This window comes from Phocoena phocoena, chromosome X (genome assembly GCF_963924675.1).
Source record: "Phocoena phocoena chromosome X, mPhoPho1.1, whole genome shotgun sequence".
Classification (NCBI taxonomy): Eukaryota; Metazoa; Chordata; class Mammalia; order Artiodactyla; family Phocoenidae; genus Phocoena; species Phocoena phocoena.
The window spans coordinates 72,481,800-72,506,563 of record NC_089240.1 but is presented as its reverse complement, the minus strand read 5'-3'; the positions used below and the strand labels follow the sequence as shown (position 1 = coordinate 72,506,563).

Sequence of the window (24,764 nt, the reverse complement as noted above, 5' to 3'; positions counted from 1 at the left end):
ATTTTTTCATACAGCAGGTTCTTTTTAGTTATCCATTTTATACACATTAGTGTTTATATGTCAATCCCAATCTCCCAGTTCATCACACCACCACCACCCGCTGCTTTCCCCCCTTGGTGTACATAAGTTTGTTCTCTACATCTGTGTCTAAATTTCTGCCCTGCCAACCAGGGCCATTTTTCTAGGTTCCACATGTATGCATTAATATACAATATTTGTTTTTCTCTTTCTGACATACTTCACTCTGTAAGACAGTCTCTAGATTCATCCATGTCTCTACAAATGACCCAATTTCGTTCCTTTTTATGACTGAGTAATATTCCATTGTATATATATGTACCACATCTTCTTTATCCATTCATCTGTTGATGGGCATTTAGGTTGCTTCCATGACCTGGCTATCGTTAATAGTGCTGCAGCGAACATTGTGGTGTATGTGTCTTTATGAATTATGGTTTTCTCAGGGTATATGCCCAGTAGTGGGATTGCTGGGTTGTATGGTAGTTCTACTTTTAGTTTTTTAGGGAACCACCATACTGTTCTCCATAGTGGCTGTATCAATTTACATTCCCACCAACAGTGCAAGAGGTTCCCTTTTCTCCACACCCTCTCCAGCATTTGTCGTTTGTAGATTTTCTGATGATGCCCATTCTAACTGGTGTGAAGTGATAACCTCATTGTAGTTTTGATTTGCATTTCTCTAATAATTAGTAATGTTGAGGAGCTTTTCATATGCTTCTTGGCCATCTGTATGTCTTCTTTGGAGAAATGTCTGTTTAGGTCTTCTGCCCATTTTTTGATTGGGTTTTTTGTTTTTTTAATATTGAGCTGCATGAGCTGTTTATATATTTTGGAGATTAATCCTTTGTCCATTGATTCATTTGCAGGTATTTTCTCCCATTCTGAGGGTTGTCTTTTCGTCTTGTTTGTAGTTTCCTTTGCTTTGCAAAAGCTTTTAAGTTTCATTAGGTCCCATTTGTTTATTTTTGTTTTTATTTCCATTACTCTAGGAGATGGATCAAAAGAGATCTTGCTATGATTTATGTCAAAGAGTGCTCTTCCTATGTTTTCCTCTAAGAGTTTTATAGTGTCTGGTCTTACATTTACGTCTCTAATCCATTTTGAGTTTATTTTTGTTTATGGTGTTAGGGAGTGTTCTAATTTCATTCTTTTACATGTAGCTGTCCAGTTTTCCCAGCACCAGTTATTGAAGAGACTGTCTTTTCTCCATTGCATATCCTTGCCTCCTTTGTCATAGATTAGTTGACCATAGGTGCATGGGTTTACCTCTGGGCTGTCTATCCTGTTCCATTGATCTATATTTCTGTTTTTGTGCCAGTACCATATTGTCTTGATTACTGTAGCTTTGTAGTATAGTCTGAAGTCAGGGAGTCTGATTCTTCCGCCTCCGTTTTTTTCCCTCAAGACTGCTTTGGCTATTCAGGGTCTTTTGTGTCTCCATACAAATTTTAAGATTTTCGTTTTAGTTCTGTAAAAAATGCCATTGGGAATTTGATAGGGATTGCGTTGAATCTGTAGATTGCTTTGGGTAGTATAGTCATTTTCACAATATTCATTCTTCCAATCCAAGAACATGGGATATCTTTCCATCTGTTTGTATTATCTTTAATTTCTTTCATCAATGTCTTATAGTTTTCTGCATACAGGTCTTTTGTCTCCCTAGGTAGGTTTGTTCCTAGATATTTTATTCTTTTTGTTGTAATGGTAAATGGGAGTGTTTCCTTGATTTCTCTTTCAGATTTTTCATCATTAATGTATAGGAATGCAAGAGATTTCTGTGCATTAATTTTGTATCCTGCTACTTTACCAAATTAATTGATTAGCTCTAGTAGTTTTCTGGTGACATCGTTAGTATTCTCTATGTATAGTATCATGTCATGGGTAAACAGTGACAGTTTTACTTCTTCTTTTCCAATTTGGATTCCTTTTATTTCGTTTTCTTCTCTGATTGCCATAGCTAGGACTTCCAAAACTATGTTGTATAATAGTGGCGAGAGTGGACATCCTTGTCTTGTTCCTGATCTTAGAGGAAATGCTTTCAGTTTTTCCTCATTGAGAATGATGTTTGCTGTGGGTTTGACGTATATGGCCTTTATTATGTTGAGGTAGGTTCCCTCTATGCCCATTTTCTTGAGAGTTTTTATCATAAATGGGTGTTGAATTTTGTCAAAAGCTTTTTCTGCATCTATTGAGATGATCATATGGTTTTTATTCTTCAATTTGTTAATATGGTGTATCACATTGATTGATTTGTGTATATTGAAGAATCCTTGCATCCCTTGGATAAATCCCACTTGATCATGATGTATGGTCCTTTTAATGTGTTGTTGGATTTGTTTGCTAGTATTTTGTTGAGGATTTTTGCATCTATATTCATCAGTGATATTAGTCTGTAATTTTTTTTTTCTGTAGTATCTTTGTCTGGTTGTGGTATCAGGGTGTGGTGGCCCCATAGAATGAATTTGGGAGTCTTCCTTCTTCTGCAATTTTTTGGAAGAGTTTGAGAAGGTTGGGTGTGTGCTCTTCTCTAAATGTTTAGTAGAATTCACCTGTGGAGCCATCTGGTCCTGGACTTTTGTTTGTTGGAAGATTTTAATCACAGTTTCAATTTCACTACTTGTGATTGGTCTGTTTATATTTTCTATTACTTCCTGGTTCAGTCTTGGAAGGTTATACCTTTCTAAGAATTTGGCCATTTCTTCCAGGTTGTCCATTTCATTAACATAGAGTTGCTTGTTGTAGTCTCTTAGGATGCTTTGTATTTGTGCAATGTCTGTTGTAACTTCTCCTTTATCATTTCTAATTTTATTGATTTGAGTCCTCTCCCTCTTTTTCTTGATGAGTCTGGCTAATGGTTTATCAATTTTGTTTATCTTCTCAAAGAACCAGCTTTTAGTTGTATTGATCTTTGCTATTGTTTTCTTTGTTTCTATTTCATTTATTTCTGCTCTGATCTTTATGAATTCTTTCCTTCTGCTAACTGGGTTTTGTTTGTTCTTCTTTCTTTAGTTCCTTTAGGTGTAAGGTTAGATTGTTTATTTGAGATTTTTCTTGTTTCTTGAGGTAGGCTTCTATTGCTATAAACTTCCCTCTTAGAACTGCTTTTGCTGCATCCCATAGGTTTTGGATCATCGTGTTTTCATTGTCATTTGTCTCTAGGTATTTTTTGATTTCCACTTTGATTCAGTGATCTCTCGGTTATTTAGTAACGTATTGTTTAGCCTCCGTGTGTTTGTGTTTTTTACGTATTTTTCCCTGTAATTGATTTCTAATCTCATAGTGTTGTGGTCAGAAAAGATGCTTGATATGATTTCAGTTTTCTTAAATTTACTGATGCTTGATTTGTGACCCAAGATGTGATCTATCCTGGAGAATGTTCCATGCGTACTTGAGAAGAAAGTGTCATCTGCTGTTTTTGCGTGGAATGTCCTATAAATATCACATAAATCTGTGTGGTCTGTAATGTCATTTAAAGCTTGTGTTTCCTTATTAAATTTCTGTTTGGATAATGTCCATTGGTGTAAGTGAGGTGTTAAAGTCCCCCACTATTATTGTGTTACTGTTGATTTCCTCTTTTTTAGCTGTTAGCATTTGCCTTGTGTATTGAGGTGCTCCTGTGTTGGGTGCATATATATTTCTAATTGTTTTATCTTCTTCCTGGATTGATCCCTTAATCATTATGTAGTGTCCTTCCTTGTCTCTTGTACCATTCTTTATTTTAAAGTTTATTTTATCTGATATGAGTATAGCTACTCCAGCTTTCTTTTGGTTTCCATTTGCATGGAAAATCTTTTTCCATCCCCTCACTTTCAAGCTGTATGTGTCCCTAGGTCTGAAGTGAGTCTCTTGTAGATAGCATATATATGGGTCTTGTTTTTATGTCCATTCAGTGAGCCTGTGTCTTTTGGTTGGAGCATCTAATGCATTCATATTTAAGGTAATTATCAATATGTATTTTCCTATTACCATTTTCTTAATTGTTTTGGGTTTGTTTTTGTAGGTCCTTTTCTTCTGTTGTGTTTCCCACTTAGAGAAGTTCCTTTAGCATTTGTTGTAGAGCTGGTTTGGTGGTGCTGAATTCTCTTTGTTTTTGCTTGTCTGTAAAGCTTTTGATTTCTCCAAATCTGAATGAGATCTTTGCCGGGTAGAGTAATCTTGGTTGTAGGTTCTTCTCTTTCATCACTTTAAGTATGTCATGCCACTCCCTTCTGGCTTGTAGAGTTTCTGCTGAGAAATCTGCTGTTAACCTTATGGGAGTTCCCTTGTATGTTATTTGTCCTTTTTCCCTTGCTGCTTTCAGTAATTTTTCTTTGTCTTTAATTTTTGCCAATTTGATTACTATGTGTCTCGGCATGTTTCTCCTTGGGTTTATCCTGTTTGGGACTTTCTGCACTTCCTGTACTTTGGTGGCTATTTCTTTCCCCATGTTAGGGAAGTTTTCAACTATAATCTCTTCATATATTTTCTCGGGTCCTTTCTCTCTCTCTTCTCCTTCTGGGACACCTGTAATGCAAATGTTGTTGTGTTTAATGTTGTCCCAGAGGTCTCTTAGACTGTCTTCATTTCTTTTCATTCTTTTTTCTTTTTTCTGTTCCACAGCAGTGAATTCCACCATTCTGTCTTCCATGTCACTTATCCATTCTTCTGCCTCAGTTATTCTGCTGTTGATTCCTTCTAGTGTTTTTTTCATTGCAGTTATTGTATTGTTCATCTCTGTTTGTTTGTTCTTTAATTCTTCTAGGTCTTTGTTAAACATTTCTTGCACCTTCTTGATCTTTGCTTCCATTCTTTTTCCGAGGTCCTGGGTCATCTTCACTATCATTTTTCTGAATTATTTTTCTGGAAAGTTGCCTATCTCCACTTCATTTAGTTGTTTTTCTGGGGTTTTATCTTTTTCCTTCATCTGGTACATAGGCCTCTGCCTTTTCATCTTGTCTTTCTGTGAATGTGGTTTTTGTTCCACAGGCTGCAGGATTGTAGTTCTTCTTGCTTCTGCTGTCTGCCCTCTGGTGGATGAGAGTGTCTAAGAGGCTTGTGCAAGTTTCCTGATGGGAGGGACTGGTGGTGGGTAGAGCTGGCTGTTGCTCTGGTGGGCAGAGGTCAGTAAACTTTAATCCATTTGTCTGCTGTTGGGTGGGGCTGGGTTCCCTCCCTGTTGGCTGTTTGGCCTGAGAGGACCCAACACTGGAGCCTACTCAGGCTCTTTGGTGGGGCTAATGGTGGACTCTGGGAGGGCTCACGCCAATAAGTACTTCCCAGAACTTCTGCTGCCAGTGTCTTTGTCCTCTCAGTGAGACACAGCCACCCACTGCCTCTGCAGAAGACCCTCCAACATTAGCAGATAGGTCTGGTTCAGTCTCCTATGGGGTCACTGCTCCTTCCTCTGGGTCCCGATGCACACACTACTTTGTGTGTGCCTTCCAAGAATGGAGTCTCTGTTTCCCCCAGTCCTGTCAAAGTCCTGCAATCAAATCCTGCTAGCCTTCAAATTCTGATTCTCTAGGAATTCCTCCTCCCTTTGCCGGACCCCCAGGTTGGGAAGCCTTATGTGGGACTCAGAACCTTCACTCCAGTGGGTGGACTTCTGTGATATAAGTGTTCTCCAGTTTGTGAGTCACCCACCCAGCAGTTATGGGATTTGATTTTATTGTGATTGCGCCCCTCTACCATCTCACTGTGGCTTCTCCTTTGTCTTTGGATGTGGGGTATCCTTTATGGTGAGTTCCAGTGTCTTCCTATCGATGATTGTTCAGCAGTTAGTTGTGATTCTGGTGGTCTCTCAAGAAGGAGTGAGAACACGTCCTTCTTCTCCGTCATCTTGAACCTGGTCTTCAAAGTATTTCTTTTTCATAAGAAAAACTTGTGTTGTCTTATTTTTCATTTTTGTTTAATTTGCTCTCCTAAGATCTACATTGACTGTGCTCTCTTGGCTATATTATCCATTGACTCTGCTTTACTAATTTTTAGAGGACATGGGTATCAGTAGTTCTTTTCTCTACCCTCTTATTAAGTTCTAATACTGAACCCCTCTGTTGACTGTTTCTGGAGACACTGAATGCTCTTGTTGAGCAGCTTTCTTTTTCTTTGCAGCAGTGCTGACCATGTAAAACTCCTGTACATTAGATTTGGCCATTTAGCAGTGTAGTATTTGATATTAGGGTAGGGTATGGATGACCTTGGACCAGACATGTCTGTAACCAGTAGTCTGAATCTAATTACTTCAGCTAGTGTTCTTGTGAACTTCAGCTGTCTCACTTACTAGATTTCCTACTATTACTATTTCTTGAGATATCTTTTTCTCTGATGTCAGGAATAACTCTACCTTTCCCAGGTACTTGGAAGTTAGTAATGAATAGTATGTTAGACCAAGTGTGAGGTGACTGATTCTTAATACCATTTGTCATTGTAGGAAAATTGCTGAATTTCTGATTTTAGTATGTCCTATTTGCAAAATGATAGTGGTAATATTCTAGATATTTAACCTCCACCAACCCACATGCTAGTTGCTGTGGGGATAAAGAGATAAATAAAACATGAATCTTGCCCTTGTGTACAAAGATTACAAGCTCTAAGGTCAGGTAGGCCTGGATCTGTACCCTGGCTTCCCCACTTACTAGATGAGTGAACTTTAACAAGTTCTGTGATTGGAAGTGATTTGGAAGAAGCACTGTGATGGAAAGAGATTCTTTACCTGCTAAATCAGAGATTCTATATCTTTGTTTCTGTCTCTGCACTATTCATGTACATGGAATACTTCCATCATCTGTCCATCTATTCAGTCATCCATGAACAGTTGTTATCTGTGTGCCAGGCACTGGAGATACAGCACAGAATAAGACAATCATGGTCTTTGTTCTCGTGGAGCTTAGAGTCTACTGGGGGACATTAAGGAACAAATAAATTAGTGAGATAATTACACATTGAGATCTGTTCAGTATGCAGATCTGCCTTTGTCCCTCCCTATGTAAAAAGTTTCAGTGACTTTATATCACTTCAGAATGAAGTCTGAGACCCTTTTACATGACACATGAGACTCTGGGGTCTGACCTTTGCCTGCCTCTCTCAGCTCATCTCTCTTCTCTCTCTGCTTCCATTTTATTGTCAGTAACACTGAACTGCTTGTGGTTCCCTCCCTGTACTTCTCTTACTTGCCTCTGTACCCCTGCAGATGCTGCCCTTCTACTGAAATGTTCTTCTTATTTGCTTGTTTTAACTGGTTTTAACTGCTTCAAAAGCAGCTAATATATCACTTCCTCCAAAGAGCATTCCCTGATACTCTGCCCCTCCCCCCCAAGCTTTCACCTCTTAGAACAGTGCTTGGCACATGGTTGTTATGCCACACACTATGTCAAACAAATAAGCTACCAATGTGTAAGCAGTCCAATGTCTTATTAGACTTAACAAAAATCTAGGGCAGTGTCAGTGGAGATGGAGAAAAGGGGCTAGTTTTGAGTAGCAGATTAGATGTGGGAAGAGAGATTTTGAGCTAGGGAAACTCTATAACTGCTGGTCATGCCATTAACTGAGACTGGGGTTCCAAGTGGGGGAGCAGGTGAGGAGCTATGATTTAACTGTCTATTACCTATCCAGAAAAAATAGGTAATAGGCAGTTAAAAATATGGATACAGAGCTTGGGATTGATTACAACAGAGAACCATAGGTTTGGAATTATAATCATGTTTGAGACTATTGGAGTAGATTTTTACCCAAGAAAAATGAGTAATAGGCATTTTGGAATGGTTTCATCGAAGAGGTGGCATTTGAACTAAAGTGTTTGAGAAAGTATGGAAGGGCATAGAGAGTAGGGGGAATTATCTTGTTTTCTTCAATTACTGGGAATCTTCTAATTTCCTTAATTAATATATTTTCCTTTTTATGATTTCATATGTGATTTATGTATTCCTTATCATAAAAACAGTTGGGATATTAATTCTGAAGATTATAGAGAATGGATACCTGTTTTAATGTTATTTTTATCTTCTGGGCCAAATTCCAGATAAAGAGTTTTCATCTTGCTGATTGTTTTCTTCCTTATCATCATTTTGCTCTTTATCTCCTCATGTCATTGAACCAAGAACTGAATAACCGTTGTGATTTGTTGATTTAGAAAGCTCAGCTCTAGAAATGTTCTGTCTGGCTTCAGTGATTCTTATGATCAGCTTGGTCATTGTGTCCGTGTAACTGGAAATTCCTGTCATGTTCCTCCTCAATTTACTATTTATGAGGCTCAGCAAGGCCCTCAACTAAATCCAGAATGTTGTTAATCTTTAATGGCTTCCTCAGTTTCATGTGGGAGGGGTGGACAAGGGGGTATTTTAATGTCTCTGGCAGCACTGTTTCATTTTGTTGTTTTTCATTACTTGAATGTCATATTTTTTTATATTAATCTTTGTAATACAAAGTCTAAGTCTAGGTACCAAATCAATATTCCTTTACTTGTTGTTCTCCCAATTAGGCCTAATATATGACAGTAAGTAAGCATCTGAGGGGAAAACAAATCTTATCACTTACTTAAATGTATTTTGGTTTGAACATCTTTGCTCAGGCCTAGAGCCTTAGTACTTTAGCGTGAGACTGTCAGGTAAGTTGTATTATCATCTACCAGACTGACTAGGCATATGTGACCATCACCTCAATTTCTGCAGAAATCAATATTTTTTTCTGTAGCAATAGCTCTTGACTTTTCTCCACCTAGCACAGCATAACGATACAACAGTACTGTGGCACACTACATGGTGATTCTTCCTTGGGATTTGGGAGCTTATCAGAATCTCCAGGGGTACTTATAATTTGAAAAAGTCCCCCAGGTGTGATTCTGATTTGCTTCCTTCTCCTCCTTCTACTCTAAGAATCACTGTTTCATCCAGAAGCTTCAGCATAAAGAGGCACATTTATTGGCATATTGTGCTTGCATAGTTGAGCTTCCCAATCTCCATGCACCCATCCTTCCCTCTTGAGTGGTCCTCAGTAGTTCTAATACCGTAATTTCTGAAACCAAATGTCACCAAAGGTGTAACTACCACCAAAGCAGCCCCATTGGTGTTTGGAAGCCTACAAGCAAGGAGCTCTCCACAAGCTTGAGGGCAAGGTTTATTTGTGTGGTTTATTTAAATGGGAGCCCTTTGCAAAGACTTAGACTGGAGTCCAAGATTTGTACTAACATCACTCCCTCTCTCAATTTGATTCCAACATTTTATGGTGAAAATTTTCAACTCTGTGCCAATGTTGAAAGAATTTCAAGATGATCACCTATATATCCACCACCTAGATTCTGCAGTTATCATTTTAATATGCTTGCTTAATCATATGTCTACACAAATATTCACCCTCTGTTCATCTATTCACCATTTTTAAGCATTTCACAGTAAATTCCGGATATCAGTACAATTCACCCTAAACACTTCAGTACACATATCATTAACTAGAGTTTAATATTTGTTTACAGCTTTTTCTTTTGATATAATATTTACATATGATAAAGTGCAAAAATCTTTTTTTTTAAATATTTATTTAGGCTGTGCTGGGTCTTGGTTGTGGCACGCAGGATCTTCACTGCTGCATGTGGGCTCTTTAGTTGCAGCATGCAGGTAGCGTCTAGTTCTCTGACCAGAGATTGAACCTGGGCCCCCTGAATTGGGAGTGTCTTAGCCACTGGATCACCAAGAAAGTCCCTAAAGTGCCGAAATCTTAAGTGTTCATTACCTGAGTGCTGACAGATGATAAATCTGTATAACCCAAATCCCTATCAAGATATAGAAGATTTTTACACTCTCTTTTTTCTGCCCAGATTATTCCCTCTTGACTTTGTATAGTCTCTGAGTTAAAGGTAAGAAAAAGGCTTGTCAGTGTTTCCAGGACAAATAAGGATCAATGCTTCATCATGGATCAGCAGATTTCTCTTTTCCCTCGCCAAAGTACCTTGTGTTTTAAATTATATATGAATGTCTTAAGAGACTGAGAGGATTCCCTGGTGGTCCAGTGGTTAGGGCTCGGTACTTTCACTGCCAGAGCCCAGGTTCGACCCCTGGTCAGGAAACAAAGATCCCACAAGCCTCGCGGCACAGCCCCCCAATTTTTTTTTTAATTTAAAAAAATAAGTAAATAAATAAAACAGGAGACTGAATGAGTAACTTGCCTTTCAGTTTTTAAATACTTATTTTGGAAAATAGGTATAAATACCTTATATCTATGTAGTTAAGTATTATAAAGTGAGAGCTCTAGTTTAATGAAATGTGAAGAGATATGCATAGAAACATAAGTGGGGAAGAGAAAGGAAGTGGGATGAAGGTGAGATGGGGAAAAAATCACCTAAATATTAATGTAATATAACATTCATTAATATGTAGTTAATTGATTAAAAATATGTATATCTAACATCACGAGATATCATAGTCTATCCTGATGACAGTGGCATGCCATTTATTCAAGAATATCAGCCTATCATAATCTGCCTTTAGGAAATACACATTAAATTCCTCTCACAATTGGCCTTGGGTATTTGTCATTTTACTGTTAATGCCTTTATGCCTGGTAAATAGCTCTTACTTGGCTTATTTTTAGAGTGATGTAACATATTTTAATGTATACCAGTATATTTAAAATATGACATAAGTTTGAAATTATTTGCTTGCGTTTTATGAGGAGCAACACATAAGTGTATTTCTAATAAAATAATTCTAGTCCCGAAAGGAAAGCTGTGACAAAAGTAAATTGTGCTATTTCCATAATAAAAAGATATAGAAAACATGCAGGCATTTGCATATAGTTCCTGAAATATTGCATACCGGCTTGGTCAGTGCTGGTAAATCCATTTCAAGGATGTTTCCCTTAGTCCATTAGTTTGGATAATGAGCCCTATAAAGTACATTTATAACTTGTGGCACTGTAAGGAGATGGATTCTAATTTTCATCCTTTTATCTAGACACACTGAAAGAAGGTCAGTGGAGGGTTCTATATGATTCATTTTCCCAACACAGATCAGATGACAGAAACCTGATAATGTCCATGCATAAGTGTTTTCCTTATTTGGAAACAGCACTTGAAAGAAATCTTTATATGATCATCCTTTGGAGTAAAGTGGAAACAGATATTAAAAGAAGCTCCATCCCATTTTTTTGGTTTAAAACATTATCACACGTGGGACAAGATAGCTATTCTTGAACAAAAGAGAAAGTGACACTTAACAGAAAAATAAAAAGCCTTTAGTGACTTTTATACACTGTGAATGATATAACAAGATATTTAATCAACTTTTCCTCCCCCTCTTCTTAGATCTGTTAAGGAAAAAATAAAAGCCTGTTTCCTAAACAAAGAAAAAGCTTCTATGTTCCTAAACATTAGAAAAGCTTATAGAATACTTGTCCTAGCTTTATTCTTATTATTAAGCATTCAAAATAAATAAGTTCTAGTCTATACTTATTTTATAGTTTAAAAGACTTCAAAATAGCAACAAGAATGTATATTCTGCAGTTTAGTGAAGTTTTGTGTCAAAAATGTGAAATTGTAGGCAATTTTAAAATCTTGTCTTTTAAGACATTAGTTTTAGATTCAAGATTGGTAGCTGATTATGTTCGTTTTCTCAATTATGTAATCATTAATGAGAACTATTTTTCTGTGCTTATCTTCTTCGTAGATGTAAAGCAATCATAGATCAGTTTGGTCAGAGAATAATCTCTAAGCATTTCCTTGTGGAAGACAGTTACTTTTCTGAGAACACATGCTCGCATGTGCAATACAGGTAAGGCACCCCTCCAGCCACTCTGCAAGGGAAGGTGAAACGGGGAAATTCATCTGTGTGATTACATTGACACTTCTGTATGACTCTGTTCTTCAAGTAAGATGCAAATGTATACCAAACCAAAGATATATTCAGTGTGTTACCACTGTTCTCTTATAAGGTCTGGTTTTGGGGAGGAGCCTAGCCTAATGTTGACTCCTTTGCATCAGCTGGGGTCTGTCTCCAGGTCACACATCCTCCTTTCATGAGCCAAGAATAGATTAAAGCAGAACTTGACTTGGTTTGGAGAGGTGACACTTTTATCATAACAGTTCTTTGAAACATGCCTTCTGGTGGTTGTATAGCTATATAAATGAAATTTATCCATGGAATCTGAGTCACTTATTAACTGTTTTCTGCATTACAGGCAGATCTCCAGGGCAGTCTTGATTACGGATAGGTCTGTACTAAAAACAGATTCAGATCAACAGGTAATTCCAGTTCTGTACTTTTTAATAGCATGTTACTAACTTAATCTACATGGTAATATGTGTAAATTAACATCGGTGAAATAAAATATATTAACCAATATGTACTAATACATTTAATGCATTTTAAAAGCACATAATGGCAATTATGTAATAATTTTGGTTTCTTAAAGATTTCCTTTCAGTGGAACAAATAATTGCATCTTATGTAACAGATTTATTCTAGGAATATTGAAATCATCGTAGTTTTTTTTACAGCTATTTCTATGAAATTGAAAGTATATTACTATGAGAAGAAAAGCGTTTAGAAGCATTTAAAAATCTTGGAGGAAAAGGCTTTATGGTAACCAGTCCTACAGCAGTGGTGGTAAGCTCACCATTAGGGGCCCGGTGTGAATGAATATCAGCACACGTTTTCAGTTCTGACATTTCCTCATCACCATGGTTCATTTCGGTACCCCATTCCTCCTCATAACCCCTGATTCGATAGAAGTGTCTTTATACCTGTGGTTTTTCCTCAGTTTGAACACTTAAATTCCAGAAGTATGCCCCCTTCTCCTTCTGACCATAATTTACAGGACTGATAAAATCAGCTTACTTAGTAAGTGTGACTGTCAGACCTATCCTATATGCTACTGCTAAAAATAGGTTCCGAAATTTCCTTAAGTTGGAAGCTTTGTATTATATAAAGCAAATATGTTAATTTTACGAGTGAGTGCAAATACTTTCATTTAATCATTCAGCAGACAATGAGTGCCTTCGACATGCCAGCCAGTGTGCTGGGTTCTGAGGAGATAGTGCTGACCATGATAGCATCTGTGCCCTCATAGCTTGCAGTCTAGAGGATACAGATACAGACAGATAAATAGCAACAACAGTACAGTGTGACAGGTGTGAGCGAGAAGTGGTAAAATCATAGCACTCATCACACTGTCCTGTAGTTGCTAGTTTACTTGTCTGTAGCTCCCAGTAAACCATAAGCTTTGTGAATGGGTCAAAGAATGACAAAGGCAGAAAAGTGAAGAGAGCAAACAGATGCTTCTGAAGAAGCTAAGCTGGGAAGAGTAAGAGGGAAGAAGTGATTCCTGCAGCGGGATGTGGAAGCGAAGAGGGCATTTCTTTAAAGTATTAGAGCAGCAGTCCCCAACACTTTTGGCACCAGGGACCAGTTTCGTGGAAGACAGTTTTTCCATGGACCAGGGTGGGGGGGATGGTTTTGGGATGATTCAATCGCATTACATTTATTGTGCACTTTATTTCTATTATTATTACATTGTAATATATAATGAAATAATTATACAACTCACCATATGGCAGAATCAGTGGGGGCCCTGAACTTGTTTTCACTTGCGACTCACTGATAGGGTTTTGATATGAGTTTGCAAGCAATTGATTTATTATGGTCTCTGTGCAGTCAAACCTCTCTGCTAATGATAATCTGTATTTGCAGCCATTCACCAGTGCTAGCATCACCGCTTCAGCTCTACCTCAGATCATCAGGCATTAGATTCTCATAAGGAGTGTGCAACCTAGATCCCTCGCATGCGCAGTTCACAATAGGGTTCGCGCTCCTATGAGAATCTATTGCCACCACTGATTTGATAGGAGGCGGAGCTCAGGCGGTAACGCGAGCAATCCGGAACGGCTGTAAATACAGATGAAGCTTCACTCGCTTGCCTGCCGCTCACCTCCAGCTGTGTGGCCCAGTTCCTAACAGGCCACAGACACCAGTACCCATCCGTGGCCCGGGGGTTGGGGCCCCCTGTATTAGAGTATATTTCAACTGATGGGGATGGGGCCAGTAGAGAGGGAGAGGTTGAAGATTCCCAGGAGAAAAGGAGGATAATTGATGCAGCAAGGTCCAGATAAAGACTGGGGAGGATGGGATTCAGAGAACAGGTAAAAAACATTGCCCTTAGATGGGATGTGAGACACTTTGAAATAAGAGGGTGAATGCAGGAGAATCTGTACGTTTGGGAGTTCCCATCTGATGGGTTCTATTTACTTTTTAAATTACAAGGTGAGGTTATCTCCTGAGAATGGAGGTATGAGTGTGGGGATGGGTCAAAGCTCATGGAAGGGTGTAAAATAATCACCGTGGAGAGTGACCTGTCTCGTGGTCAGATGGCTGGGCAGTGTTGAGGGGTCCAATTAAATCTGGAGGTCATGGGTTTACAGTGGCATTAATCTGCTCTGATCCTTCCAGCTTTTTCATTCTCTTACCCCCACCCAGCCTACTCATTGACCTATTAAAAGAGACGTACAATTCCTTGTTCCCTCTGTTTCCTCCGAGATTTCTAGCTCCCTTCTGCCCTTTTCCTTTTCCATGTCCTAGACCACACGGTGGATCTTCTGAACTGCTCTTTCTCCAACACCTTCAATTCCTGTGTAGCCATGTTCTTCCTCTGCACCCACAGAGGAAAGTCCCATACCTGGATGAAGCTGGGATCTACACCTGGATCACTAAGGCTGATTGGGAAAACAGTACAGCCAGACAGACTGGCACCACCACAGTGTTGGGGGCACCAACCTCATCCAGCAGGACCCTCAGTACCCACCACCAGTTAGCTCCTCACTGGCTCAGATAGTGCCCTCTCCCCTCAGAGCCTAGTCCAACTTTTCACTATTTTACCCACCTTTAGCCCTCTCACTCTCCCCCATCACTTTGCTGAGAAAAGTAAGGACACCTACTAAGCACAGTGCCCTTTGACCTCCTGGCCGACCACCCACAACTTATGTACACCAGCACAGAGACTAATGAGGGGTCTCCCCTCCTTGTCCAAGGCCAAGCCCTTTCACCAGCACACTTGACACACACATGCACCCACACCACCCTGTATGCCTGCTCTCTCTCCTACATTTTTAGCCTCTCCCCACTATTGGCACCTTCCCCTCAACCTATACACATGTATTAGCATTTTCTGTTCCAAAAATTAAAATAATAAGGCAAACAGAAAAATGCTCCCTTGAGTCTGCCCCCATCTGTAGCTAGTATCCAATCTCTCCCCTGCTCCTGTCAATATTATTGAGATGGTATCTCTACTTGCTGCCTCCAGCTCCTTACGTCTCATTCATTTCTAGACCAACCTGGCTTCTACCCTCACATTCCTACCATAGTTTCTCTTGGTAAGTTTATTAATAACTTTGTACTAGTCAAGACCACAGGGCGTTTTTGGGGTTTTGTTTACTAGGTCTTTTCTGGTATATTTGACAGTGTTGATTATTCCCTTTCTCTTGAAACTCTCTACTCCTTTGGCTTCCATGACACTGTGTTCTCCTGGTTTTCCTCATAACTCTCTGGCTATTCCCTCTCTGCCTCCTCTGTGGGCTCTATCCTCCTCTTAAATATTGGACTTCCTCGGGGTTCTCAGCTCAGCCCACCATATCTGTTACTCTTTGCACACTTGCTGCTTGACTCCATGTACTCTCATGGTTCCAACTCTGCATAAAAGTTGGTGACAGCCTTCCACTTGTATATCTCCCAGGACTTTTGGCCCACAGGCCAAATTTCCTACTGGACATCTGTCCCAAGGACTCCTCAAGCTGAACATACTCAGAGCTGAACTCACCGTCTTCCCTCTCCAAACTACTCATCCATCGCTTCCTACTTCCATGAAAGCACTTACATCCTTCCAACAACGATTTCTTCCTCCTATCTCTGAAATCTCATGAGCCTCCAGGTCCTTGTCACTGTACATCCTAGAAGTTGCTCCAGTCTGCTTTTCCTCTTGATCCTTATTCTCACTGCTCCAGTTTTGGAACTCATCACCTCTTCCTTCTAACTGGTCACCCTGCTTCTCATCTTGTCTCCTATAACTCTATCCTCCATATAGCCATCAGAGAGATCAATCTAAAATGTACACCTGGCCTGCCTTTTTTTGTTTCCTATATGAATTTTTCCCCTTTTTAAATTTTTGAAGCACAGATAAAATGATGAGACTTAGAGGAAAGAGTAGGTGTCAGTCTAGATAAATTTTATGGAAGTGGTATTAAAGTGTTGAAGGAATTATCTTTTGATGGCTGTTATAATCTCTCTGAGATTTAAGACAGTTACATTCTCAGGGTTCAGACAGAAGGCACTGTAGTAGGGGGTCACTGATTATATCTCAGTTTTTTAAAAAAATATAGATGATAGTTGTAGGAAACAAAAGAAGTACTTACGTGTTGATACAGTCCTTAAGATACCTTTCCAGTTATACACATGTTTTTAGTCATAGTCATTTGATAATTATCATATGACGTTAAATCCATGTTTTAGTGGTTCCTCTCTTTAATGCTAAAGTACAACACTTTTTATCATAGACAGCAGCAAAAGGAGTTAAGAGGAATATGGAGAACACAATTTTTGAGACATTGTAAAACCCAAAATGTATATACAGGTAATGACAGTAAGATAGTCATGATTGTCAAAATAATTTCTATTTTCAGAACTTGTAGGCATTTCCTTGGTAGGCTATCAATGTGACATGGCCAGTCAAAAATCTAAGCATAATGCTCACAGGTAAAAGTACAAATGGGACTTTACTTTTTGGCAATGTTTCCTATATAAAATGATATAGTTTCCTCAGATTGAAGATTAAATTGAGAATTAATATTGAAGCTTTTGGTTCTGTAGAGAAACACTGACCTGATGGTTATTTAAAGTCTTTTAAATATAAAGCCACATAGCATATGAGTGCTGCCTAGGGCAGCATACTACATATTAATGGAGTCCTTAAATTACTTTGAAGCCATTCATTTTGAAACATTTTGGTATATGTTTAGCTGTACTTTGGTACATTTTGACATATACTTTGCTTATTTCAATTTCCTTGCAATTTGTAACATTTTAAATTTTTAGTGCTCTATAACTGCTATTTTTAGCCAATATGAATAATCAAAATTAATGTAATGTCCTCTGATTTCAAACAGTGAAGTACATACAACTCAGAGGTAATTAATCATATCCTTTGAAAATATGTAGTAAGTGAAGGATTTAATAAATATTAAAGATATTTGAAATATTTATTGTCTACAAATTAAAGGACTGCAGTATATATATCATATGTAAATATATCAATAATGCAGAAACTGGACATTAGGACACATGTGCATGCTTTATGTTTCAAGCTGTTCTAAAATTCAATCCTTCCAGATCAATGTTTTTCAAACATCAATGAGAGTTTGAAAAAAGACACTCAGTTTGGAAGTTAATTACACTCTAATGATAGAAAAATGAAAATGAGATCTAACAGCTATGTCTGATATTTTGTTTCTGCTTTTTAGATTTCCATTTTGACAGTGCCAGCAGAAGAACCAGGAGCTTTTGCTGTTCGGGTCATTGAGTTATGTTCCTCAACAATGACATGCATGAAAGGCACATGTAAGCACAACAGAGTCTGGTATTTTCTTTTGTGTTTGTTTAGGAAGTAAACGGGGACAGCTGTTGTTACCGTTCTCAGGGTTGTGTTAGTAGAGTTTTGCCGTATATATATATATATATTTTTTAATTCACAGTATTTGTTCAAACAGTGTATGTTCATACAGTAAGTCATTTCATACCTTCCCCTTGCCTCTAAACATTTCTATGGCTAAATCTTCACAGGCACCATTGTTAATCTCTCCAGTGAAAGGATTTCTGTGACTTTCCAATTCTTTCTTTTTTTTTGTAACATCTTTATTGGAGTATAATTGTTTACAATGTTGTGTTCATTTCTGCTGTATATCAAAGTGAATCAGCTATATGTATATATATATCCCCATATCCCCTCCCTCTTGTGTCCCCTCCCACCCTCCCTATACCACCCCTCTAGGTGGTCACAAAGCACCCAGCTGATCTCCCTGTGCTATGTGGCTGCTTCCCACTAGCTATCTGTTTTACATTTGGTAGTGTATATATGTCAGTGCTACTCTCTCACTTTGTCCCAGCTTACCCTTCCCCCTCCCTATGCCCTGAAGTCCATTCTCTGCTTCTGCATCTTCATTCCGATCCTGCCTCTAAGTTCATCAGAACCTTTTTTTTCTTTTTAGATTCCATGTATATGTGTTAGCATATGGTATTTGTTTTTCTCTTTCTGACTTCCTTCACTCTGTATGACAGACTCTAGGTCTATCCACCTCACTATAGAGGACTCAATATCATTTCTTTTTACAGCCGAGTAATATTCCATTGTATATATGTGCCACATCTTCGTTATCCATTCATCTGTCGATGGACACTTAGGTTGCTTCCATGTCCTGGCTATTGTAAATAGTGCTACAATGAACATTGTGATACGTGACTCTTTTTTTGAATTATGGTTTTTTCAGGGTATATGCCCAGTAGTGGGATTGCTGGGTCATATGGTAGTTCTATTTGTAGTTTTTTAAGGAACTTCCATACTGTTCTCCATAGTGGCTGTATCAATTTACATTCCCACCAACAGTGCAAGAGTGTTCCCTTTTCTCCACACCCTCTCCAGCATTTATTGTTTGTAGGCTTTTTGATGATGACCATTCTGACCAGTGTGAGGTGATACCTCACTATAGTTTTGATTTTCATTTCTCTAATGATTAGTGATGTTGAGCATCCTTTCATGTGTTTTTAGGCAATCCATGTATCTTGTCTGGAGAAATGTTTATTTAGGTCTTCTGCCCATTTTGTGATTCAGTTGTTTGTTTTTTTGATATTAAGCTACATGAGCTGCTTGTAAATTTTGGAAATTAATCCTTTATCAGTTACTTCATTTGAAAATATTTTCTCCCATTTTGAGGGTTGTCTTTTCATCTTGTTTATGGTTTCCTTTGCCGTGGAAAAGCTTTTAAGTTTCATTAGATGCCATTTGTTTATTTTTGCTTTTATTTCCATTTCTCTAGGAGGTGGATCAAAAAGGATCTTGGTGTGATTATGTCATAGAGTGTTTTGCCTATATTTTCCTCTAAGGGTTTTATAGTGTCCATCATGTTTAATGTGTCATTTAAAGCTTGTGTTTCCTTATTTATTTTCATTTGGATGATCTGTCCATTGGTGAAAGTGGGGTGTTAAAGTCCCCTGGTAGTATTGTGTTACTGTTGATTTCCCCTTTTATGCCTGTTAGCATTTGCCTTATATATTGAGGTGCTCCTATGTTGGGTGCAGAAATATTTACAATTGTTATATCTTCTTCTTGGATTGATCCCTTGATCATTATGTAGTGTCCTCTGTGTCTTTTGTAATAGTCTTTATTTTAAAGTCTATTTTGTCTGATATGAGAATTGCTACTCCAGCTTTCTTTTCATTTCCATTTGCATGGAATATCTTTTCCCATCCCGTCACTTTCAGTCTGTATGTGTCCCTAGGTCTGAAGTGGGTGTCTTGTAGACAGCCTACATATGGGTCTTGTTTGTATCCATTCAGCTAGTCTGTGTCTTTTGGTTGGATCATTTAATCCATTTACATTTAAGGTAATTATCAATATGTATGTTCCTATTACCACTTTCTTAATTATTTTGGGTTTGTTTTTGTAGGTCTTTTCCTTCTCTTGTGTTTCCTGCCTAGAGAAGTTCTTTTAGCATTTGTTGTAGAGCTGGTTTGGTGGTGCTGAATTCTCTTAGCTTTTGCTTGTTTGTAAAGGTTTTGATTTCTCCACTGAATCTGAATGAGATCGTTGCTAGGTAGAGTAATCTTGGTTGTAGGTTTTTCCCTTTCATCGCTTTAAATATGTCCTGCCACTCCCTTCTGGCTTGCAAAGTTTCTGATGAAAGATCAGCTGTTAAGCTTATGGGGATTCCCTTGTATGTTATTTGTTGCTTTTCCCTTGCTGCTTTTAATTTTTTTTGTGTATTTAATTTTTGATATTTTGATTATAATGTGTCTTGGCATGTTTCTCCTTGGATTTATCCTGTATGGGACTCTGCAGTTCCTGGACTTGATTGACTGTTTCCTTTCCCATGTTAGGAAAGTTTTCAACTATAATTTCTTCCAGTATTTTCTCAGACACTTTCTTTTTCTCTTCTTCTTCTTTTGGGACCCCTATAATTTGAATGTTGGTGCGTTTAGTGTTGTCCCATAGGTCTCTGAGACTGTCATCAATTCTTTTCATTCTTTTTTCTTTATTCTGCTCTGTGGTAATTTTTTCCACTAGTTTATCTTCCAGTTCACTTATCAGGTCTTCTGCCTCAGTTATTCTGCTATTGATTCCTTCTAGAGAATTTTTAATTTCATTTATGGTGTTGTTCATCCTTGTTTGTTTGCTCTGTAGTTCTTCTAGGTCCTTGTTAAACATTGCTTGTATTTTCTCCATTCTTTTTCCAAGATTTTGGATCATGTTTATTAACATTACTCTGAATTCTTTTTCAGGTAGACTGTCTTTTTCCTCTACATTTGTTTGGTCTGGTGGGATTTTACGTTTCTCCTTCATCTGCTGTATATTTCTCTGTCTTCTCATTTTGCTTAACTTACTGTGTTTGGGGTCTCTTTCTTGTAATCTGCAGGTTTGTAGTTCCCGTTGTTTTTGGTGTCTGCCCCCAGTGGGTAAGGTTGGTTCAGTGGGTTGTGTAGGCTTCCTGGTGGAGGGGACAGGTGTCTGTGTTCTGGTGGATGAGGCTGGATCTTGTCTTTTTGGGGGGCAGGACTTCTTCCAGTGGTGTTTTTTGGGGGTATCTGTGAGCTTATTATGCTTTTAGGCAGCCTCTCTGTTCATGGGTGGGAGTGTGTTCCTGTCTTGCCAGTTGTTTGGCATGAGGCTTCCAGCACTGGACCTTGCTGGCCGTTGGGTGGAGCTGGGTCTTAGCTTTTAGGCAGAGATCTCTGGGATAACTCTCGCCGATTAATATTACATGGAGTCGGGAGGTCTCTGGTGGTCCAGTGCCGTAAATTCAGCTCTCCCACATCAGAGGCTCAGGCCTGACACCAGGCTGGAGCACCAAGACCCTCTCAGCCACACAGCTCAGAAGAAAAGGGAGAAAAAGAGAAAGAAAAAAAAAGTGAAAAAAAAATAAAATAAAAACAAATAATTAAAGTAATAAAAATAAAAGTGTACTTAATAAAAATGAGAGAGCAACAAAACCAATAAACAAATCCACCAATGATAACAAGTGCTAAAAACTATACTAAGATAAATATAAAAATCAGAAACAAGTCAGTCGCAGGCAGCAAACCCCAAGTCTACAGTTGCTCCCAAAGTCCACCACCTCAATTTTGGGTTGATTCCTTGTCTATTCAGGTATTCCACAGATGTAGGTACCTCAAGTTGATTGTGAGGATTTAATCTGCTGCTCCTGAGGCTGCAAGGAGAAATTTCCCTTTCTCTTCTTTGTTTGCACAACTCCTGGAGTTCAGCTTTGGAATTAGCCCCTTCTCCGCGTGTAGGTTGCCCTCAGGCTTCTGGTTCCCCCCAGACAGGACGGGGTTAAAGCATCGGCTGATTAGGGGCCTCTGGCTCACTCAGGCCGGAAGGAGGGAGGGGTACGGTAGTTATAATTGGAATGCGTAGCGAGCCTGCGGCAGCAGAGGCCAGAGTAACATTGCACCAGCCTGAGTCGTGTGTTCTCCTGGGGAAGTTGTTCCTGGATCACGGGACCCTGGCTGTGGTGGGCTGTACAGGCTCGCAGGGTGGTGCGGCGGTGTGTAGATAGTGATCTGTGCTTGCACACAGGATTCTTGGTGGCTGCAACAGCAGCATTAGCGTTTCATGCCTGTCTCCGGTGTCTGAGCTGATAGCCGCAGCTCACGCCCGTCTCTGGAGCTCGTTTAAGCCGTACTCTGCCTTCTGTGGACAGACGGGGAAGGAATCCCCTCTCCTCGCGCATCCTGAAACAATGGTCTGTTGCCTCTTAGGTCCAGAGTTTTTCCTCCCGACTAGCTGTGGCGCACTAGCCCCCTTCAGGCTGTGTTTACGCCACCAACACCAGTCCTCTCCCTGAGCCCGAGCCTCAGCTCCCAGCCCCCGCCCGCCCCCCGGTGGGTGAGCAGACAAGCCTCTTGGGCTGGTGAGTGCTGGTCGGCACCGATCCTCTGTGCGGGAATCTCTCCACTTTGCCCTCCGCGCCCTTGTTGCTGCGCTCTCCTCCGCGGCTTCGAAGCTTCCCCCTTCCACCACCCACAGTCTCCGCCTGCGAGGGGCTTCTAGTGTGTGGAAACCTTTCCTCCTTCACAGCTCCCTCCCAGAGGTGCAGGTCACATCCCTATTCTTTTGTGTCTGTTATTTTTATTCAAAGATATTTATTACACCTATTGACAGCAGTGTACCCTGCTAGACACAGTGGATTATATGAAGGAGTATAGCCAAAGTGGTAACAATACTAAGATAGTATTGATACAGAGAGTACAAAGATAGTACAAAGAGCAAGAAGAGCCCAAACTACATGTATTTCTGTTCATGTTTATATAGTCTATTTTCTCTCTTTTGTTCATATTGTGTCATATTTCTACAGTTCTACTTTTAAGTTCACTGATTCTTTCGTCTGTGCATTCCATTCTGCTCTTGGACCCAACCATTATGTTTTAAAGTTTTAATTATTACATTTTTGGTTTAAAATTTTCCATTTGGTTCTTCTTTAAATCCTATACTTGTTACTTGTGGAATGCATCAGGATTTTCAGAACTCTAGTGAAGAAGCAGGTATCAGGAGACGACTAACCCATGATTGATTAGAACAAGAATCCATTACTAAGATGGAACGAACTGATGAGGGATGGTTGTGACTTTTTATTTTTTAGATTACTGTTAATGTTTTAATGCTCTTTTTTTCTGGATTTAAGGAGCCCTTTTTTCTCTTAAGCTATCTATAAATTATAATGATTATGTATATTGTGCTTTGTAAACAGAAATGAACAATTTATCTTTTCTCAAAAAAAAAATCTTCTACTTGTTTGCTAAGGCTTTCTCTTTCTTTGCTGAGACAGTTTGTTTCATTTGTTTCCAGCATGTATGTTTGTAATTGGTCATTGATGCTTTTTTTTTTTTTTTTTTTTTTTTGGCTGCATTGGGTCTTCAATGCTGTACACGGGCTTTCTCTGGTTGCGGTGAGCAGGGGTTACTCTTCGTTGTAGTGCGTGGGCTTCTCATTGCAGTGGCTTCTCTTGTGGCAGAGCACGGGCTCTAGGCACACAGGCTTCAGTAGTTGCAGTGTGTGGGCTCAGTAGTTGTAGCGCACAGGACCAGTTAGTTGTGGCTCATGGGCTTTAGAGTGCAGACTCAGTAGTTGTGGTGCATGGACTTAGTAGCTCTGCGGCCTGTGGGATCTTCCCAGACCAGGGATCAAACCCTTGTCCCCTGCATTGGCAGGCATATTCTTAACCACTGTGCCACCAGGGAAGTCCCTGATGCACTTTTATGATTGCTACATTAAATCTTCAGACAAGTACAGCAGCTGTGTCGTGTTGGCATCTGCTGATTGTCTTTTCTTATTCAAGTTGAAGTTTTCCTGGTTCTTGGTATAATGAGTAATTTTGGATCGATACCCAGGCATTTTTGTTATATAATGGGACTTAGATCTTGTTCTTAGGCTTCCTCTGACACTGCTCTGGTGGGGAAAGGGAGTGCTCCCTTGTTACTGCCAGGTGGTAGTGGAAGTCCTGGTTCCCCACTTGGCACCCAGAGGTTGGAGAACTTCCTTATTACTGCTGAGTTATTGTAGTGCCAGCTCTCCACTAGGCCTCCACTCATTCCAACCTGGCTAGGAGGAGCAGCAGTGTCTTGACACTGCTCCCCACATGGCCTCAATGACACCATGGGGAGAGGGTGTGGCCTCATTACTCAGGCAATGGTGAGAGACTTCACTCTCCATTTGGCCTCCTATGACACCACTACAGTGGGGCTGGGGAGTGGTCCTCATTACTGCTGGGTAGGGGTGAAAATCTAGGATCCCATCATGGTCTCTGCTGACATGGTAGAGGATGGGGACTGTTTCTCCATGGGGGGATGAAAGTCCTGGCTCCATACTTGGCCTTCTTTGACACCACCCTACCAGGGAGGTTGGGGCACCTCATTACAGCCTGGTGAAGAGTGGAAGTCTACACTCCCCATTCAACCTTTAATGGTGAGTGTAGAGGTGGGGCCTTGGTTTTTTTCTATGGTCTTTGACTGGGGTAGAACAACTATGTCTAAAAGTTTTTTGTCTTGCTAGGTTGCCCCTTTCCTGGTCTTTTGACTAATGAGAGCAGACCTTTGTTGGGGCTTTGTTTGTCTGAGTCCATTGATGTTTCTTGGTTGCCATTTTCTCTGGTAACCAGTCTGAGATACATGAGGCAAAAAGAGAACCCAGGGAGGGAATTCCCCGGTGGCACAGTGTTTAGGAATCCGACTGCTAATGCAGGGGACACAAGTTCAAGCCCTAGTTCAGGAAGATCCCACATGCCGTGGAAAAACTAAGCCCATGTGCCACAACTACTGAGCCTGGCCTCTATAGCTTGCGAGCCATAACTACTGAGCCTGTGCGCCACAACTACTGAAGCCCGCGCACCTAAAGTCTGTGGTCCACCACAAGAGAAGCCATCGCAATGAGAAGCCTGCACACCACACCGAAGAGTAGCCCCTGCTCACCGCAGCTAGGGAAAGCCCACACACAGCAATGAAGACCCAATGCAGCTGATAATTAAT

At 39.7% G+C, this 24,764-nt stretch overlaps 1 protein-coding gene across 1 annotated transcript in view; it reads left to right on the top strand.

The window, feature by feature from the left end:
- CHM (CHM Rab escort protein) overlaps window positions 1-24,764 on the top strand; it is a 211,080-nt gene that overhangs the window by 144,559 nt on the left and 41,757 nt on the right. Inside the window, exons 10-12 of the mRNA XM_065900805.1 lie at window positions 11,655-11,759; window positions 12,166-12,229; window positions 17,492-17,588. Coding sequence (XP_065756877.1) covers window positions 11,655-11,759; window positions 12,166-12,229; window positions 17,492-17,588 — 266 coding nt within the window. The remainder of the gene's footprint in view (window positions 1-11,654; window positions 11,760-12,165; window positions 12,230-17,491; window positions 17,589-24,764) is intronic.